The sequence below is a fragment of the Hirundo rustica genome, chromosome 17, assembly GCF_015227805.2.
Source record: "Hirundo rustica isolate bHirRus1 chromosome 17, bHirRus1.pri.v3, whole genome shotgun sequence".
Classification (NCBI taxonomy): Eukaryota; Metazoa; Chordata; class Aves; order Passeriformes; family Hirundinidae; genus Hirundo; species Hirundo rustica.
This window is the reverse complement of record NC_053466.1, coordinates 2,605,582-2,625,585: the sequence shown is the minus strand read 5'-3', so window position 1 is coordinate 2,625,585 and position 20,004 is coordinate 2,605,582. Positions and strand designations below refer to the sequence as shown.

At 58.6% G+C, this 20,004-nt stretch overlaps 1 protein-coding gene across 2 annotated transcripts; it reads left to right on the top strand.

Annotated features, from left to right (window-relative positions):
- The first annotated feature begins 662 nt into the window (after positions 1 to 662).
- On the top strand, positions 663 to 18,500 carry HIP1R (huntingtin interacting protein 1 related). 2 transcript variants are annotated; one of them, XM_040081160.2, is made up of 32 exons: positions 663 to 814; positions 5,678 to 5,741; positions 6,138 to 6,280; positions 6,582 to 6,638; positions 6,856 to 6,936; positions 7,037 to 7,113; positions 7,391 to 7,452; positions 8,498 to 8,638; positions 9,092 to 9,149; positions 9,237 to 9,312; positions 9,471 to 9,608; positions 9,683 to 9,741; positions 9,808 to 9,880; positions 10,224 to 10,407; positions 10,493 to 10,581; positions 11,171 to 11,287; positions 11,707 to 11,808; positions 11,991 to 12,185; positions 12,360 to 12,507; positions 12,795 to 12,881; positions 13,147 to 13,254; positions 13,562 to 13,698; positions 14,258 to 14,368; positions 14,488 to 14,546; positions 14,696 to 14,726; positions 14,846 to 14,908; positions 15,425 to 15,525; positions 16,141 to 16,246; positions 16,910 to 17,033; positions 17,162 to 17,223; positions 17,313 to 17,504; positions 17,594 to 18,500. In XM_040081160.2, the coding sequence occupies exons 1-32, from the start codon at positions 722 to 724 to the stop codon at positions 17,597 to 17,599; spliced, it is 3,144 nt and encodes a 1,047-aa protein (XP_039937094.1). In that variant the 5' UTR covers positions 663 to 721; the 3' UTR covers positions 17,600 to 18,500. The 2 variants fall into 2 exon arrangements, with proteins under 2 accessions (XP_039937094.1, XP_058278838.1); XM_058422855.1 differs by lacking the exons at positions 663 to 814; positions 5,678 to 5,741; positions 6,138 to 6,280; positions 6,582 to 6,638; positions 6,856 to 6,936 and having other exon boundaries at positions 7,085 to 7,113; positions 8,505 to 8,638.
- Positions 18,501 to 20,004: the final 1,504 nt, after the last annotated feature.

Genomic DNA, 20,004 nt, shown 5'->3' with positions numbered 1-20,004 from the left:
ATGCTCGAATGGAAACGCTTCAAACTCGGTGCCTTATTTCTGGAAGCACTTCAAATACTCCAGGGAGCCCTTTGCTATTGTATCCTTGGACTGAATTGTTATTTAAAGACAACAAAGCTTCTGTTCAGCCGCGGCCTTTCCGCAGGGTGGATGCGAGCTCCGGTCATTGACTTTGGTAACGGGAATTGCTTTTGGAGCTCGGGCGCTCGGAACGAGCCGCGGGTGTGCGTGCAGGTGCAGTGGGGCGGGGGTGAGGATGGGCGCTGGGAAGGGGCGGCCGTGCTGGCGGTGCCCGCCCTTCCTGGGGTTTCCTGACCTGGGGAATCACCTCGGTGCCTGGTGCCCCGCGGGGGACGCTAAGGGACGTGTCCATGACCCCGTGTCCATGACCGCTTTCCGTGTCTATATCCCCGCTCCGTGTCCGTGTCCCCTCTCCATGTCAGTGTCTCCGTGTCCATGTCCCCGTGTCCCCGCTCTGTGTCCGTGTCCCCGTGTCCCCGTGTCCCCGTGTCCGTGTCCCCTCTCGTGTCCCCTCTCGGGTCCCACCTGCCCGCGGGGGGAGCGGCGCTGCAGTTCCGTGCGCGGCCGCCGGGGGCGCGGCGGAGGCGCGGCGCAGTGCAGGGGCGGGGGGCGGGCGGCGCCGGTGGCTCCTGCCCGGAGCGCGGAGCCCCGAGCGCGGATACCGGACCGGGGAGCGCGGATACCGGACCGGGGACCCACCATGAACAGCATCAAGAGCGTGCCGGCGCGGGTGCTGAGCCGCCGCGGCGGGCACAGCCTGGAGGCGGAGCGGGAGCAGTTCGACAAGAGCCAGGCAAGGACGGCGGGAGGGGGGCGGCGGCGGGGCCGCGGTTACGGTACCGGTTTTAGTCCCGGTCCCGCTCCCGGTTCGGGGACCGGGCGAGCTCGGGCCCTTTCCGCGGGGCATCCCCTCGGGGCGCGCTGAGAGCGGGGGCTTTTCGGGAGGTGAGATGAGACGGGATGGGGGGCTCCGGGGAAGCCCCGGTGGGGCAGCGCGGCCGCCGTCCCTCCGTCCGTCCCCGCGTCCGCCCGTCCGTCCGCGGTGCCGGCGCCGCGCTCACCCCCGCCCCCACCTGCGCCGCCGCTTCCTCCCGGCGCGGCCGCGGGCCGGTCCCGCGTGGGCTCCAGCCCGTCCCGTCCCGTCCCGTCCCGTCCCGTCCCGTCCCGCCGCCCCCGAGCCCGTCCCCGCGGCCGCGGCCCCGCCGTGCCCCGCCGCCCCCGCGGGCAGCCGGGCCCCGCGCCGCCGGTGCGGCCCCCCCGCACCTCCCGGGCCTTATCGCAGGTAAACACGGCCGGCAGCACGCAGGGAAAGTTTTACGGTGTCGGCGGGAGCGCGGCCGAGCCCCGGGGGCTCCGCGGCAGCCCCGCGCCGCGGGAATGGGCATCTCCGCATCCCTGCCGAGCCCCAGTCACACCGGGGAACGTTTGGCACCGGCGATGGATTCACCCCTGCCCAGCTGGGATCGGCGTGTTTGGACCCACGGAGGGTGGCAGAGTGGGAACAAAGCCCAAAGGCGTTTGTGCCCCGTCGTGTCCGGGGTGTCCGTAGTCCTGCGGGGGACAGGGATGGGCAGTGGTCGGGCCGGGATGGGGCTGGCATATGGCTGGGGGGAAGTGAAGTGCTCAGACAGCGTGGGCAGGGATGGGCAGAGGGATGGGCAGAGTGACGGGCTCGCTGCTGCCCCAGCAAAAATAACAGTGCCCTCCCGCATGCCTCCTCTGACCCCTCTGCTTTTGCAGGCTGTGCATCCATCGCAGATGGTTTTTTTCCCTTTGCCCCTTTGCTTTGCGGTTCCTTCCTCAGCCCCTGGGCTGGTTTGGAGTACGCCAGCGGAGGCAGGTGGGAATTTCAGGCCTCGCAGGGTCACGGCGCTGGGTAGGAAACGGAGCTTGCTGGGTTTAGGGAGCAACACGAGAAAACCGGCAATTCCGGTTCCCTCTGGACGCTTCTCCTTCAATCGTCCCGCTGGGCAGCGCTGATAAACGATAAACGATGGCGGTGGCAGCGCTGCCCCTTGTGCCCGGGGGCTGCCCTCCTCCCCCTGGCCCTTCCAGGGCATCTGGGGCTTTTCACTGGAAATCTGCGCAGTCACAGGGACATGTGAGGGCAAGGAGGTGCTTGGGCTATCTTCGCTCTGCGACCCCAGACTCACTGGCTGATGGTCGCATTCACTGCCCAGAACTGACCTTTCCAGTGACTGCTAAAAACTGTCCTAAAGGAGCTTTATCCTGGTGTGGTTTCCTGTAGTGGTGCTTCAGAGAGAGCAGAACTGTTCAGTGTCAGAACCATGAGTATTGATCTGCTTTTTATCTCTAATTATAGCAGCTGCCCAGCCGACTGCCAGTCGCCTCTGTGTCACAGGGGTGCTGCTGGCACATCCCCTCCTCATCTCTGTGTCACAGGGGTGCTGCTGGCACATCCCCTCCTCATCTGTGTGTCACAGGGGTGCTGCTGGCACATCCCCTCCTCATCTGTGTGTCACAGGGGTGCTGCTGGCACATCCCCTCTGCTGCCTGAGGATTCTGTACCAGAATCCAGAGCCCCATCACCTTTTCCCCTGTGATGGCCTGGGTGAAGTCTGTGGTTACAGACAGGAGTTGCTGGCCCTGCTGTGATCCCAAGTGCTTGTGGGTGACATGAAGGTCACCTGCTTTCCCTGAAAATGCTTTTCCATGTCTTGTGTCAGGGTGATGCAGATGTCCTCCTCAGAGAAGCTGTGCGTGGGAAGTAGGGAATCACCATCCCACAGCAGGTGCTTGCTCGACAGCCTGGCAGGAGGAAAAACTTGTCTTTTTCTGCTGCCAGTTTTTGCTTTTCTTAAAGAAAAAGGTTAAAAATCCAATGAGCTCTGGAGCCTGCAGGATTGCATTGTGTGTGACTGCCAAGTGGTGTTTTCCTGGCGTAATTTGGGAAGGAGCGGCGTTAGGAAGGGAACTCTGGAGTTCGTCGCTCAGCTGTTCTGACAGCTCTCGTGCTGCCTGGCCAAGGAAGTTTCCAGCTGCCAAAAAATCTCTCCTGCTGCAACATCCTGCAGGGACCTGGCATCCACCTGCCAGGTGGGGATTGGTACCCCATGGGCCGCCAGGGCTCCGGGGAGCCATGGGCGGGAGGAGCAGCCCTAATTAAAAGCAGCCCGGAACGAAAGGGTGGATGTTAAACTGTGCTCCTTCATTTGGGCGCTTTGATCCTGGCTTTAGTCACCGCCTTGGTACGTGCGGGCTGTGAGCAAAGCGCTGGGGCTGCAGCCCCGGGGGCTCCCACAGCCCACGGCCAGGCAGGTTTTGGGGCTGGCTCCTCACCCCGGTGCCTCTCAGGGATGGGGAACACTCCACAGGTTGCATCAGTTTTGGCCAGGCCGGTTGTGCACCTGCAGTGCCAGCCAGGACCTGCCCATCTCCGGACGTGCCAGTGGTGTCCCAAGAGGTCGGGTCAAGGGAGAATCTCCCCATTTTGGAGCCGTCCTCCCCAGCCTGGCTTTGCCAGGGAACATCCTGACGGCGCGCGTGTCCCAGGCTGCGGCATTGCGCCGTGCCCATCCCTGCTGCCACCATCCCGTTTTCCTGCATCTCCTGGCCAGCCTGATGCTTGGAGGCAGTGAAAGCACACCTGGGCTGGCAGCCCTGAGGGTCTGGCATTGGTTTGGTGCCACTGTGGTTTATTTGGGACCGTGCTGGACACAGCATCTCATGGTGGGCTGGGGCTGCCCCTGCGTGGGTCCAGTCCTTGCGCTGGACACGAAGTGACTCAGTGAAACCTCTGCACTGAATCACCAAGGATGGAACCAACCTCTCCAACAGCAGCTCCCGGGCTGAATTTTGGCTGGTCAGGCCGTCAGTGAGACTAAGGGCAATAAATGCAACAAAACCACCACTGCCAGTGGGAATTACAGCTCTGTTTTGGACAGACCAGCAGGGTCCCAGCCCACTGAGCAGCTGAGGTCCTGTCCCTGGGCATAGGGCACAGCATTTCCTTTCCTGGGGGTCTGCCTGTCTCACACTTTCACCTTTCTGGCTGTGCCTCCTCTGACCCCTGTGGGGCTTGGGTTCCAGAGATGGGCTGGGATGAGTGTGATGGGCTGGGACAGGCCAGTCTTAGGGCAGGCAGCGAAACTCCCGGTGTGCAGTAACTCCTTCAGCAGCTCCTGGCTGCAAGGTGCATTTCCAAATCCTTCCTTGCCTTGGTTGCTCCCTGGTCCGTGTTAAACCATCACCTCTCAGTGTCCCCTGGGAGGTGCTGGCATCCCTGAGGACCTGTGGCACATCTCCCTGGCCAAGCTGCCATCGAGGGCACAGCCTCTGCCAGCTCCAGGCTTTTGGGTGGCTGTGAAGGCACTTTGGGAGAGGCAGCTGTGCTGCAAGTGCCTGTTTCTGGGCACTCCAGGCTCGTTAACCTTTGGGGATAAGAGGATTACAGCAAGTCACCGGCTTAACTCGGCTGCTGCTTTCCGTCCCCACATGGCAGGGTAAGCCCGGGACTCTCCCGGGGCGGGAAAGGCACAGCCAGCCCCTCTCCCCAGCAGCCTTTTGGGACAGGTTCACTCTTTGGGATGATTCACAGTTTTGTTGCTGTCATGGTCAGTTCCTGGGTAGCTGTTCTAGGCCCTTTTAGGGTGGTTTGGTGCATGCACACCTTTGACATTGCCCCTTCAGTGTCGGGTTCCTCCTGCATAAGTCAGGAGCACTCAGTAACTCGGAGTCAGGTTCCTCCTCCTTCAGGAAAGCACCTCATTTCAGGGGTGTCCCTGGCCAAGCAGCCATGTGGAAGCAGGTGCTTTCCTGGGCAGGTAGATTGGATTTTTATAAGGTTTTAGGGCTGTGGAGCTGCAGGGAGGGACCGAGTTCCTCTTCCGGCACAAGTGCTGGCAGCAGGGCAGCTTCCTGCCTTCCCAGCTGGGACCTTCTTCCTCTGCTGGTGACAGAGGGCTCATGGACACAGGCACAGCCTAAGCACTCCTGCGAGGGTGAAGCAGCTCAGTTGTATCTGAGGAGGAGGAGGGAGATCCTCATCAAACGCAACAACCTGGATCTGCAGCCCACCAGAACATGGGAGATGAAACCCACCCCAGTCTGGGGTCACCTTTTGGAGTAAATTCCTAATTGGAGGCGTGCTGTGATCAAACATATCAAAATCTAGATATTCCTCCTCTGACAATCTCATTGCTCTGGGTTTTTGCTCCATCGAGATGGGCACTGAGGCCGCCGCTCCCTCCTCGGGGGCTGCTTTTCCCCACGTGCTGTTTGCACGCAGCAACATCCTCAGAAGAACCCAAACCACTCCCCCGTGGTTCAAAGGCTCCTTTTGATTACACAAACAACCCTGGAATTTGGCATCTCACTGTTGTGCTTTCATGTTCCCCGGGCACGGAGCTGAGTTCAGGCTGCAAAAATGCAAAAATTGGTTTCCTGGGACAGGGACCGCCGGGAGCACCAGCAGCAGTGGTCAGATCCTGACAGATCCTGCTGGGGATGGGGGGGGCGTTTAATGGATGCTTTGTTTGTGGATGAAAAGGCCCATTCTGATGTGTTACAAATGACTTTGAGGTGACAAACGTGTTCTGAGATTCAGGGTATTCCCCAGAAGCACTGTACTTTGGGGTGTCGGGGTAGCCATGGGGGTCACACCGTGTGTGACAGCCACTCTTCCCTCCTCTTGCAGGCCATCAGCATCAGCAAAGCCATAAACACACAGGAAGCACCAGTGAAGGAGAAACACGCCCGCCGTATCCTTCCCCTTGCCTCCCAGGACAGCACGGCGGAGTTTGGGGGGTGGGGGTGTCACCCCCTGATGCTGGAGCCACGGGAGGTTTGGGTGGCAAAGATCCCTGCAGAGCTTGGTTTTGGGGCTGGCATCAGCCAGGTTCATCCATCAGTGAGAAGGCGAAACGAGCAGGGCAATAAAAATTGCATTTCTTTGGCAGTAAAACGCAGAGGGCCCCGGTGCGGCCTCGGCAGGGGGAGGCGCACCCAAAAATGACCAAGGGGGGTTGTATTCGGGGCTGCGGCACTGTGCTGGCGATCCCTGTGCTCACGGGGCACCCAGTGTCCCCTCTGCAAGAACAAGAACAGTCCCCAGCCCTGCCCCGTGTGCGTCCAGTTGGCCTTGACTGCGCTGGAAGGGATCATCCTGGGGACGCACCACGAGAAGGGAGCGTTCACCTTCTGGTCCTACGCCATCGGGCTGCCCCTGCCCAGCAGTGCCATCCTCAGCTGGAAGTTCTGCCACGTCCTGCACAAGGTCCTGCGCGACGGCCACCCCAACGTGAGTGTCCCCACCCCGGTGTCCCCGCTGCTTCGCTGGCAGGGGGAGATTTCTGGCTCCTGCCAGCACAGGGAGTGGGATCCCTTCCCTACCCCTTCCCTTTCCCAGGTCGTGGGGAGCTCTGTTGTCTCGCATCTTTGAAACTTCCCCGTGCGAATCCCCGACCTTCGGGGGCCACGGGAAGGCTGGAACTTCTCCCAGAGCTGCGGTGGTGTAAGGGGCTGGATCCCTGCTCCTCCCCAGCGTCAGGGCACGCAGCCAGCCCCACTGTGCCTCATCCTTCCCTTTTCTTTGTCCCCAGGTTCTCCAGGACTGCCAGAGGTACCGCAGCAACATCCGAGAGACGGGGGACCTGTGGGTGAGTGGGGCGGAGTGGAGGTTTGGAGATGGTTGCTGAGGAGCACTGTGGGCACAGAGAGGGTGAAGCACTGCCTGGAATGACCCGCTGTCTCTTGGGGTGATGGCTGCGTGCGTGGCGGAGCGCAGGGCTGGCGCGGGTCGCTGGCTGGTGCGGGAGCTCCCGGGTGTGGTTACGTCACTCTGGATTCCCCCTGTCTCCCCTGGGGTCTCTGCAGGGCCACTTGCACGACAGGTACGGGCAGCTGGTGAGCATCTACACACGGCTCCTGCTCACCAAGATCTCCTTCCACGTCAAGGTGAGACCCTCTGCCCCCTCCACGCCCCCGGAACGAGGGGATGTGTCACTCCAGCAAGAACGTCAGCAGCACTTCTTCCTTTTTCCTTCCTTTTCCAAAGCATCCCGAGTTCCCCCCGGGCCTCGAAGTGTCGGATGAGGTGCTGGAAAAGACTGCAGGGACGGATGTGAACAACATGTGAGTGTCCTGGTGGGCCCAGAGCCCCGGGTGTGGTCACTAGCTCCATGACCCCCGGCTGGCAAAACCACTCCAGGATGGGGCAGTCACCGGGGAATTGTGAATTGTGCCCGATTCCTGCACCCACAGAGCTCTGTGGGTGTAAATGCAGGGAGAAAAAGCCCCAAACTCTTGTCAGTCAGAGCCCTTGCCATCTTGAGGGCTCTCAGGGAACACGAGCAGCTGGAGAAAAGATGTCTCTGCTGTCCAGTGATGGAGTTTTGGTTTGTTTTGGCAGCTTCCAGCTGACGGTCGAGATGTTTGACTACCTGGACTGTGAGCTGAAGCTGTCAGAGTCAGGTGAGGAGGCGGCAGGGGCAGGGCCCTCCCGCTCGCCCCGGGGCTCTTGAGCAATAGTTTCGCTCTTTGGTCGGGAATGGAGTTCCGGGAGGCCGAGGTTGGAGGCTCAGGTCCCTCCTCCTGCTCCCATGAGATTTCTGAGGTGGTTTCTCAGCTGGATTCCCCCGCTGAAGCTCTGTAGAGGCAGTTGTAGGAAAATATTTAGAGCGTGTGGCTGCTTTGAACCCACCTGAGCGAGGCAGAGTGTTGTTTTCAGAGTAGAGCTGCTCTGAAATATGTCTTTATTTCTTTTTTGCACAACCACATTAATCATAGGCATTACACAAATTCCCTTCTGTCCCTCTGAAGCAGAGGATGGGGCTGTACTTCTTTTTAAAGCCTCATTTCCCCTCGCTGAAATTCCTCTAGGGAGGGCTGGAGGCCCCTGCTCATGTCTCTCACCTCCTCAGGAATTTTTAGATGCCTTAGAGAGGTGGCAGATTCTTCCTGTGTCGAGAGTCAGGAGCACAGAGCTGTCCTGGAAAACAGGGCGCAGCAGGAGAGGCTGCGCTCCCGGCTCCCGACAGCCTCCTGCTTCTCCTCCTGACCCAGTTATCCAGAGAATTTATATTCATAAATACTTTAAAGCTGAGCGGGGAAGAAGCCAGGTTGGTTGTGCTGCCTGGATCGCTGCCAAGGGAAGGGATCTGTTTCTGAGCAGGGGCAGGCGAGGCTGCGGCGCCGGGATCCTCTCCCGGATCCTCGCGTGATTAAACAGAACGGAGCAAAACCTCTCACTTCCCCCGGCTGTGTCGCGAGGCGGCGGCTTGAGGGCAGCACCCCGGGGTTAAACCTCTCCTTTTTGGGGTTGGGGTACCCGTGGCAGAGCTGGGCGCCCCTTCCCCGTGCCGGCGCGGTGCCTTTGGGTGCTTTCTCCGCTCGGAGCGGGGCCGCTCTCGGCTCAGGGCAGCAGCCCTGGCGTTTCCCCGTGGCCCACATCCGCCGTGGTTAATGATCAAGCGGCGTGGCCGGGCGCGGGCGGCTCTGCAAACACGGCTCCCCTCAGTTTTCAGGCAGCTCAACACCTCGATGGCCGTGTCGCAGATGTCGGCGGTGCAGTGCCGCCTGGCCCCCCTCATCCAGGTCATCCAGGACTGCAGCCACCTCTACCACTACTCGGTGAAGTTAATGTTCAAGCTGCACTCCTGTGAGTCCCGGGGATGTGCTCCCTGCTGGTGTTTTCCCGGGGTGGGCTTTGGATCTGGGGATGAGGCTGGTGTGGGTTGAAGCATCCAGCCCAGCTGGGCTCTAGGGGCCTGCTCCATCCCGCACAGACATTCCAGATAAAGGAATTAGAAGGACTTGTTCTTCATTAATTCAAACCCACGTGCCCTGGCCTGCCACCCCCCCTGCACGGGATCACGGGGCAGCACCGTGCCAGCAGCCTCCTGTGGGGGTTTTGGAGTTCCCACACCCACAACTCCCTGTGCCGCATCCCTGATCCCTGTGCCGGGGATGGGGACGCCCCACTCCCATCCTGACCCCTCACATCCCACTCCCTCCTGGCTTTTACCCCGCTGGCTTTTGCAGTGGAGGGGTCTGGGTGCATGAGGACACGCGCACAGCCCCGGCTCAGTCACGGCTGTCCCTCCTCCCCCAGGTCTGCCGGCTGACACCCTGCAGGGCCACCGGGACCGCTTCCACGAGCAGTTCCGCAGGTAACCGGGGCCCAGCTGGGGCGGTGGGCTCCCCCCCCTCCTTCCAAGCCCCCTCTCATCTCCCCTTTGTCTTTCCCTCCTCTCCAGCCTTAAAAACTTCTTTAAGAAAGCGTCAGACATGCTGTACTTCAAGCGGCTCATCCAGATCCCTCGGCTGCCCGAGGTATGGCAGATTTGCTGTGGAGCTCTGGAGAGCCTGGGGTGCCCCCCTGGATGGGTTTGGGCTCTGGGGACGCTGCAGAGGGCCGGCTCCCTCCCTTCCCTTGGCGCTCAGTTCCTGAACCCCCTGCAAGGCTGCAGTGACTTCTTGTCCCTTTGCAGAGCCCCCCAAACTTCCTGCGGGCGTCGGCGCTGGCCGAGCACGTGAAGCCGGTGGTTGTCATCCCCGAGGAAGCCCCCGAGGATGAGGAGCCCGAGAACCTCATCGAGATCAGCACAACTTCCACCACGGAGCCGCAGGTGGGGGCCTGGGGCCGGGGCGGGGGGCAGGCCGCCGTGTCCTGGCTCAGCTCAGCAGGCTCTGTCCTCCCCAGATCACCTCGGATCTGTTTGAGCAGACCTTCGGGCCGCCCAACGGCGTTTGGGACGACAGGTATGGGGGGGAGCGGCAGGGGACAGCGGCCGCTGCCACCTGGGGCCGACCTGCCTTTGTCCACAGGGACGCACAGATCGAGAGCCTGAAGAAGGAGGTGGAAACGCTCCGTGCAGAGATGGAGAAGATTAAACTGGAGGTAAAGCCCGGCTGGGGAGCGGCTGGGGTGGGGGAATGGGGTGGGATCTGGTGCTGTTTGCTGTGGAAACCCTGAAGGGATGCAGCAGGAATGGGGTCCTGGCATCCAGTGTTGTGTTTTGGGACCTCTCCCGGTGCCGGGATGCGATTCCTGCCGGGATGGAGGCACATGAGACGTGTCCCTCGCTGTCCTGATGTTACCAACGGGGACAGAGTGACTGCAGGGGTGGAGGGGAGATCTTTCCCGTGCGTCCCACGGCTGCTTTGCCCAGACTGCAGCCGGGCACCTGGGCAGGGGCGCTGGGGAGGGCAGGGCCGTGCCCCAGCGCCCCGTGACCCCGCAGGCGCAGCGCTACATCACCCAGCTCAAGGCGCAGGTGAACAGCCTGGAGGGAGAGGTGGAGGAGCAGCGCAAGCAGAAGCAGAAGGCGCTGGTGGACAACGAGCAGCTGCGGGATGAGCTGGAGAGGCTGCAGAGGGTGAAGCAGGACAGCGACAGGTCGCAGCGGCTCTGCGCCGAGGCCGAGAGTACGTGACGAGCCCTGGGGTGTGCCGTGGTGCCCGGGGCCCCTGGGCTGCCCCTGTGGTCACTGTGGGTCTGTCACCCCCGCAGAGAAAGCCAACGCCACCGAGATCCGCTACACCAAGCTGAAGGAGAAGCACAGCGAGCTCATCAACACCCACGCCGAGCTCCTGAGGAAGGTAACGCTGCCGCCTCTGCAGGCAGGGGCTGACACTGAGGGCAGCGTCCCAGAATTAAATCCCTCCCTTTCGGGGCTGGGGTATCCGGGGCAGAGCTGAGCGCCCTTTCCCTCTTCCATCATGCTCCCTTTGGGTGTTTTTGTTGTTCTTTGGGGTGTTTTGCTGTTGTTTGGTCTGTTTCTGCTGGTTTCTGTGGCCAGTGCAGATGGTGGGATGCCATTTGTACCAGCAGTCACGGGATGCTTGGCTCCAGTCCTGGAGAGGGGCTCTCGAGGGCTGTGATGGGGATCCTGTGTCTCAGCTGTGCCACTCACCTGTTCTGGTTTTTTGCTTTGGGTGTTTTGGTCTTGCTTTTGTCCCTTTGTCCCTCTGCCACCACTGGTGTGGCTCGTGCCTGCCCAGTCCCCCTGCACTGTCCCATCTGAGCACCAGGAACCCCTTGAACCCACATCCATTGGCAGCCGGCAGTTTGGATGCTGTGAGAAAAGCATCTTGGAATTATCCCCTGAGCCAGAATCTGGTTGGAATGAGTGTGGGGATGGTGAGGGACCCCCTGGGAACGCCGTGCGAGCCCCGTGTCCCCCCACAGAACGCTGACACCGCCAAGCAGCTGACGGTCACACAGCAGAGCCAGGAGGAGGTGGCACGTGTCAAGGAGCAGCTGGCATTTCAGGTGGAGCAGGTCAAGCGAGAGGCTGAGATGAAGGTGAGCTCTGGATCCTTCCCTGCCTCCCTGCCAGCACTGAGCCCTCCCCAGCCTGGGAAATGCAGTTTGGGAGCGAGGGAAAGGGATGTTTGTTGCTTTTGGGCCCTGGTTCCAAGGAGGAGTTGGCCCTGGCTCCTCGGGAAGGTGTTAATTCATGACTCATTTCCTCTTGCCCAAATCTGCCTTTTCCTCCCCCAAGAAAACACCACAATGCAAATTGATGGGTTTGAGTGCTTTCATTCTCTCTGGGGCTCAAGATGGGGGCTGCTCCCAAAATTCCTGGCTTGGGGAAAAGGAGCCCTTCCAGGAGACCCCCCAGAACGCCCTCCCTGCAAAACGTGGCAGGGTTCATTCCCTCCGTCCCGGCTGGTGCCGGGGCGCGGCAGGGGCTGAGCCCTGGGCACGGTGTGTGGGCACAGCTGGAGGACCAGAGCGTGCAGATGGAGCAGCTGCGGCGGGAGCTGGACGCCCGCCGGGACGAGCTGGAGCAGGCGCAGCGCTCGCTCAGCCACGCCAAGCAGGTACGGGGCCGGGGGCGCAGCAGGAGCCCCGCTCCCCGTCCCACCCTGCCCCCACCGCTGAGCCAGAGCTCCGGCAGCGGCCCCAGGAGCTGCCGTCGGCGTCACGCAGCTCCCGCCCGCGTGTCTGTTGGGCTCCCGGCAGCGGCAGGGGGCTGACGGCGTGTCCCGGCCCCCCCCGGCAGGCAGGCGCGGAGCTCAGCGCCCAGGTGGATGCTCTGCACGCCGAGAAGGAGGTGCTGAGGCGGTCTGTGAGCGAGAAGGAGTGTGAGCTGCTGTCCACACGCGGCCTCGTCGAGGAGAAGGAGCTGCAGCTGAGCCAGGAGGCAGACAAGGCCACCAGGGAGATCCGAGAGCTCCAGGGCAGGCTCCTGGAGAAGGTACGGTGCTGTGTGAAGGGCCCAGCTGCTCTGCTGGGGTGAGGTGTCCGGGGGTGCCAGCCGGTGTCGCCAGTGGGATATCACAGTCATGGGTCTAATCCTGGAAAGGGGCTCTCGAGGGATATGCTGCTGAGGGGGCTGCTGTGCCGCTCACCCGTTCCTCCTGCCCCACAGAGCAACCAGGAGCAGAGCCTGCAGCAGAAGCTGCTGGAGGAGCAGTTTGGAGTCCTGCAGGAGACAGTGAGGGAAGCCCAGGAGATGCTCCGTGATGCCGTGGCCAAGCTGGATGACCCCCTGCACCTCCGCTGCACCAGCTCCCCAGGTGTGTCCTGCTCATCCAGGGGCTGAAACACGCTCTGCCTTCCCCCTCCTGGACAGATAATGTTGCATCTCAGCTCTCCCGTGGCATTTTTTCCATCATGCCTGAGGCGGTTGGGGTCGGACTTCCCAGGATGAATTTTTAGCTCTCACCTTCAGCACTGTTTTGCTCAGATTTTAGTGCTGTTCCCTAGCCAGGGTGGGAACTCAGTGGTGCCTCATGGAGTCAGCAGTGGCGCAGACACCCTCCAGCCTGGCCCTGCTGAGGACATGAACTGAAATTCCTTGCAGATTACCTGCTGAGCCGGGCGCAGGCGGCGCTGGAGTCCACGGATGCCCTGGAGAAGGGGCACGCGCAGTACGTGGCCTCCATGGCAGGTACCTGGCGCTGGGGACCGGCACTGCTCCCAGCTTGCTCCCGTTTCCATACATCCGGCAGCCCCCGGCGCCACCGGCAATGCCCTGCTGACAGAGGGACCCCCGGGGGGGTTCCCGTGTGCCGCTTCAAGCCGGAGGGGTCCATCCCAACATCTCCGAGCCTTGTACTGACCCCCGAGTGCCTTCAAGGACGGGCTGCAGCCCCCAGGAGCCGGCAGGGCGTGCCCTGGGCTGGCAGCTGCTGACCCTGTGCTGTGTCTGGCAGATGCTGCGGGGCTGGTGGGGGCTCTGGCCCTCTTTGCACACCTGGCTGCCGACACCATCGTCAACGGCAGCGCCACGGCCCACCTGGCCCCCACGGACCACGCTGACCGTGAGTGCAGGGGCTGCTGCGCGGGAGGGATTCTTTCTCATGGGCCCTTTCTTTCGGGAGGCTGTGGAAAGTCCCCTCTGCCAGGGGCAGATTTTACCAAGGACAGCACATTCCTCGTGCTCCCCTCCCCGAAATTCCCTGCCCCCTGGTGCCCCTCCCTGGGGCCTTGCTCATGGAAACTCCTTTGTGATCTCCGAGAAGGCATTGGGCAGATTCTGCTGGTGCTGAGCTGTGGATGAGGGGAGGAGGAAGATGAGGGTGGGCAGGGCTGGGATGAAGGGCTGGCACCAAGCTGTGCTCTCCTCAGGGCTGACGGAGACGTGCCGGGAGTGCGGCCAGCGGAGCCTGGAGTACCTGGACACGCTGAAGGACAGGCAGAGGCTGGGCAGCGCCGAGCTGGGGGACGTGCGGGGGGCTCTGCGAGGGGTCCTGCAGCTGGCCCAGGTAGGGGATGGAGCCCAGCACAGCCACCCTCCCCCTCGGGGCTGCCAGGGTGGGTCCCAGGGAACACTTTGGGGTTTTTTGTCCCCCGTACCCACAAGTTCTGGTGCTTCCCTTGAGCCATCTCCGCTTCTGAGCACTGAGACCCTTCCTGGGGGTGCACAGGGCTGGTCACCCTCAGATTAGCTGAAGTCTTTCAGTCCAGTAGCCCCTGTGGAAGGAAACTCCCATCTTTCAGACATTCCTCCTCGTGAAGCCCGTTAGCCTTTTCCTTTACACCACTCCAGAGTCCTCTGGAGCAGAAACTGCTCCTCTGATGGAGTTTTGTCACCTTGATTTGGGGCATTTTCTTACCTCTGAGGTCCCCCCGTGCCATGTTTGCTGCGAGCTGGTGGCACATGTTCCTTCACCTTTGCAGGCTGCAGAATGCTGCTCCCGCAGCTTTAATTATTTGGCGGGGGCAGGAAGGAATTGGACATCTTGATTTGTAGTTATTCCTCATAAATGTTCCCCTCTGTTTCTCTGCCTAAAACCTCCTCGTGCCTGCTGCCTCCTCTGGCAGGAGCTGAGACCCAAGAGCCTGGACATCAAGCAGGAGGAGCTGGGGGACATGGTTGAGAAGGAGATGGCCTCCACGTCAGAGGCGATCGAGGATGCTGTCAGGAGGATAGAGGTGAGGCAGAGCTGCAGGGTGAGCCATTCTGGGGCCCTGGGGTGGCAGAGTGTCCATCACTCTTCCACCTTTCTCACCCCAACGTGGCATCCTGCCCTTCCTCTCGTGTTTCCCAACAGGAGATGATGAGCCAGGCCAGGAACGAGAGCTCTGGGGTTAAGCTGGAAGTGAACGAGCGGTGAGTTTTGGGGAGGGACGTGTGACAGGTCTGTGCCCTGCTGGGCTGTGCTCTGCTCCAGAATAGGCTGGCTGGTCTCAAAAAAAGCACCATTTTCTGAGGCCAGAGCTTCCCTGGGTGCTGAACACTTTTCTCTTGCTTCCTTCCAGGATTCTGAACTCCTGCACGGATCTAATGAAGGTCAGTGCTGCAGAAACCCATCTGGGGTGCACAAAACTGTGACCTCTTACCAGCAGCAGCATCAATCCTCCTCTAGAAGACCCCAGTCAAACCCCAAAACCTGTTCTCCTTCATTCCAGGCTATCAGACTTCTTGTGACAACATCCACGAACCTGCAGAAGGAGATAGTGGAAAGTGGCCGGGTGAGTCCTCCCTTGCACTTCTCTCTTCGTGCTGATGTGAAATACAGGAGAATTCCCCCAGGTTGCAGAAACACTCTGGATTTCGTGGTTCCCCGTGTTAGCAGCACTCTGGCAGTGCCAGTTGCTGGAGATGGGCTGCTCAGCCCTGTGCTCTCTTGCAGAAATCGCTGTCACCCTGCAAATCCTGTCCATCTAAAGATGATGGCCCAAACTTGTGTGCTTTAAACAAAACCCAGCTCAGATTTGTAGGCTTGGGACTCTGATGTTGTTTTTCTTGGTAATTATTTAAGCAGATCAGTAAGAGCAGCATGAAGAGCACAGGGATGCTGTCACTCCCTTGATTTACGGCTTTATATATTAATACAAATATTTAATATTAATTAATTTAATATATAATAAATATAAATATATCATTTATACATTGCTGCACTTTATATGGATATTTAATACGGATTAATACGTCGCTGTATACGAGACACAAAGTTGATCCAGGCCATAATATTCTGATAACAACAGGGGGCAGCAACAACTCAGGAGTTTTACGCCAAGAACTCGCGCTGGACCGAAGGGCTGATCTCTGCCTCCAAGGCCGTGGGCTGGGGAGCCACACAGCTCGTGTAGGTATCCCCAGGTCAGGAGCTGTCCCTGGGCTGCACCCAGGTGCTTCCCTGTCACCCCCTCATCCAAAATTCCCACTGCTGAGGCGTCACGGAGCGTCGCTGCTGATTCCTTGTGGAATTGCGTACGGAGAGCTTTGCTGGCTTTTTATGGACCCTCAGTTTGGCTCACTGCTAATTGCTCATTAGCCTGGGTTGGATCACAGTCGCCCAGCTGGGGATGGCAGCTCCTCCCTGCGTGCAAAACGTGAAATCAAATCCCCCCTCCTGGTTCCTGCTCCGCTGGTTGTGGATGGGGTGGGTGGGATTGGGGCAGGGCGTTCCCTGTGCCAGTGCAGGAAATGTTGGGGGGTCTTTTGGGCAAAGCTTTCAAAATCTCATCCGCTATGAAAACAAAATCCTGCCTCTGGCCACATCGCCTGGATCACGGCACTGAATAATTGCTTTGTGTATGAGCTTTAATAGCAGCAGGGCTCGATCTTGGAGATCTTTTCCGGCTGTAATTACAAAGCTGCTGGATCCAGATGCTGCTTTCTGAGGGTATCAGCAGGAGATAAATAATCTGCACTTGCTCCGTTGTGCCTCTGACAATTCCCCCTTCGACCCCTGCTGCAGGGAGTCTGCGGACAGGGTCGTCCTGCACACGGGGAAATACGAGGAACTGATCGTCTGCTCCCACGAGATCGCTGCCAGCACAGCCCAGCTGGTGGCTGCCTCCAAGGTGCGTGTCCCTGCAGGATCCTCGGGTGTCTCCTCGCTCTGTTCCCATCCTTTCTGCCAATCCTGCAGCCTCCCGGAGCAGGGAGAAGGGAAGCTCTCGCTCTTTTCCAGTCTGGGATTTTAATCCATGTGTTAATATTCCCACACCTGAGGCTTGCCTTGGAAATGAAGATGTGGAAAACCTCCCGTCTTCCTCCTGTCAAGCTGGTTATGTAAAGAAAATGTTAATAACTGCCAAGAAATCCAGAAGAGCAGCTGCAGGAGCTGGAATTGAGGATGGAGGGCTTTGGTCCTTGCCACCTTTCCTGTGGGTGTGGGTGGAAGTGAGGGGGTGGAGGTTTCGGCGAGCACACAAAGATGCAGGTGTGGGGGGATCCGTAAGGATTTTTACACCGGATGGTTTTCAGATGAGGAGCACGGTTTAAGAACCAGAGCTGTGTCTCGAGGGGGGAGCAGAGCTGGTTTGGTGCCCTGGGGCTGAAGGGCTTTGCAGGGATCACCTTGTCTGGCCACGATGGGATCACTGAGGATAAACCTTCCCATCTGTCCCTCCATCCAGTCTTTCCAATCCCAGGTTTTCATGCCCAAAAGCTCTTTGCCTCCTCCTGGGGCTCCCTGGGGGGGTCCTGGTGGGCACCCACAGCCGTTCCTGTGCTCCTTGCAGGTGAAGGCCGAGAAGAGCAGCAGGAACCTGGCCAGGCTCCAGGAGTGCTCACGCAACGTCAACGAGATGGCAGCAAACGTGGTGGCTTCCACCAAGTCGGGGCAAGAGCAGATAGAGGAGAAAGGTGAGGGGCTTTTGCAAGGAAAAGGTAAAAAAAAACAAACCCACCCCAAATCCCTTTGGCCTGGGGAACACCCCGAGGTGTCCGTCCATGAGGCGTGCACTCAGCAGGGGCCCTGCTTTCCCCCACAGACACCATGGACTTCTCGGGCATGTCCCTCATCAAGCTGAAGAAGGAGGAGATGGAGACGCAGGTACAGCCCGAGGCGGACCCGTGTGGCTGCCCCCCGCCGCGGGGGCCCTCTGCCCCCAGCACGGGGCCCAGGACGGTTTTTGGGCGCAGGTGAAGGTGCTGGAGCTGGAGAAGCGGCTGGAGGGCGAGCGGGTCCGTCTGGGCGAGCTGAGGAAGCAGCACTACGTCCTGGCCGGGGGCTGCGAGGACGCGCAGGAGGACGGGGAGGCCAGGCCGGCGCCGGCACCGCGCCGAGGGATCCTCAAGAAACCTCCCATTGCCCAGAAACCCGGCCTGGGGCAGGTGGGGCCCGGGCTGGGGTGGGAACGGGGGGCGGGGGGGGGTTCTTGGCGCCGTGTCTGACCTCTGGCTTTGTCCCGTTCTCCTTGCAGCCCTAGCGGGGGCCCGGGCCGCCCCACGCTCACGTTGCCTTCGCGCTGCTGTGCCTTCACGCGCGGGGTCTCCTCCCTCAGCGCCCGGCCTGGAAACAATCCCCAACGGCATGGGGGTTTTTTGGTTTTTTTTAAAGAATGTGTTTTATTTTTGGTTTTCCTACTTTTTTCTGAACTGTAGAGTGGCGGGGGTTCTGCGCTCCCCGAGCACCGCTGAGTGCTCTCCTCCTCCTTCTCCTTTTCCTCCTCCTTCTTCTCTTCCTCCTCCTCTTTTTCCTCCTCCTCCTCTTCCTCGCCTGCCAACCGGCTCTCCCGGTTTAATTTAATTCGGGGTTCGTTTGGGTTAATTTTTTTTTTTTTAAAAAGGACTTTATCAGCACTAGAAGTTTTCAGTAAATGTAGCTCTACTGTACTGCTCAGACCCTTTTCCAAGAACTGTGAACTGGTTTTACAGTAGGAAACTGGTGGGGTTTTCTTGCAACAATTTTTTTAAATTCCCCTTTTTCCAGCCTGAGGAATATTTGACTTCATTTTGGAGCGGGATCAGCCCTCAGCAGGAAGGGAAACATTCGCCTTCCCCAGCACCTGGAGCGGGGCTTTGTTAGGGAAAAGCAGTTACTGACACAACACTGGCAATAAGGATACAAACATTTTTTTTTTTTTTCCTTTTCTATTTTTTATTACTACAGCAATGTCAAGGGATCGGTTGCGTTATGTTTTATATTTAAGGTAATTAGCAGAATTAAATCTAACCATGGCCTACGGGAGCCAGGGCTAGAGAAGTCTGCAGCAATAAGGAATTACTGATGTGGAGAGATGCGGGGGCAGAATCAAAATCCTGTCAGCTGTGTCTTCCCTTGGAGCAACTGCCAGGATGTAGATTATTAAAGGAGCAATATTTAAAATACTTTTGTGTTGCTTTGTTGTTGGGGAGGGTGTTGATGACAGGGCCAGGGCCGTGACAGGGTTGGGTGCAGGAAACTGGGCCTGAGCTGTGGGGCAGAGCGAGGCAGTAAATTGGCAAAATGTGCATAAATATATTTATATACGCACACAAATATATAGAGAGAGAGTGTCCTCTCTATGTATGTGTAGCCATATGTATCTATGGTTCTGCATGTGCCTATATCTATATATCTATATATCTATATATGCGCATTTTTGCATAATTTATGTGACTATACTATATATAAAATATATATAATGTAATATAATTATATTTTTATATTTTATTTGGTTTTATATTTTTAATTATATTTTATATAATTATTATAGATATATGATAGATAACATAGGTGATTTATAATATATATTGGTACATACTACATACATGTTGCATATATATTATTATATAACTATTAGGTATAATATAGATATATATTTAATAGGCAGCTGAATACAATACATAATATCATGTGGGTGCTAAGCCTGGGGCATTGAGAGTTGAGCACGACAGGGTGCCCAGAGCTGCCCTGAGTTTAGGTGCTGCCGTGTGAGGGTCCTTGTCAGGTTCAGTCAACGCTCCCATCCCACCCCTGGTTACCCTCAGAGCCTGCCACAATCAAACTCGATAAAGGCCACAGTGAAACGCCCAGGGCTCTGCACCTCTGTGACCGCCGAGAGGCTGAGAAGCAGTGGACAGGGATCACGAGTGGCTGTATCTCAGGTGCACACAAGCACAGGGTGTTTCAGTGTTTATCCGAGTTGTGCAGCCTCTCGTGGCTCAGCACTGCACAGGTTTCTGGGCGGTGCCTGCAGTGCCAGTGCTCCTTTCCCAGCTCCTGTGGGCACAGTGCGTTCCCCAGCAGGGCTCTGCTCTTCTCCTGGTGCTGCTGGGTGAGGGGAGCTGCTCTGATCCTGCAGCTTCTGCCCAGATCTCTCCAGTCCGGGGGTTTATTCCCTGCTCAGCCTTTCCCTGAGCGCTGGGACAGCGTTACACAGCCCTGTCCCTCGGCTGGCTGCTGTCACATCAAGTGACAGTGACACAGCAGTGACAGGGGCCAGCTCCCTGCTGAGTTTCGTTTCTTCCCGAGCCCTTTTCTCTCAAGGAAGTGCTTTCTGCAGTAGCTCAAGGTCTATTTATAGACAGTGATAAAGATATATTTGCTGGGAGACTGACGTCATCCAACCACTCACACCATCACATTTCATCACGGAGATACTGATTAATCAAGAATGCCAACTTTTAAACTCTCACTACCCTAAGTCCAGCCACAGTCCTGCTTAAAGGATTCGTTATTTTTGAAGAATTTCAAAAATAAAACGTGGCTTTGAGATTGATGCTGTGGCTAAATGTAACTTGTTTACCACCACCGCTGTCACACTGTGATTTACTTAAAACCATCCAGGCCAGCATAATCAAAAGTCTCAAGAAGTAGCAGCACAAATACAAACGAGCTCTCTAACTTACT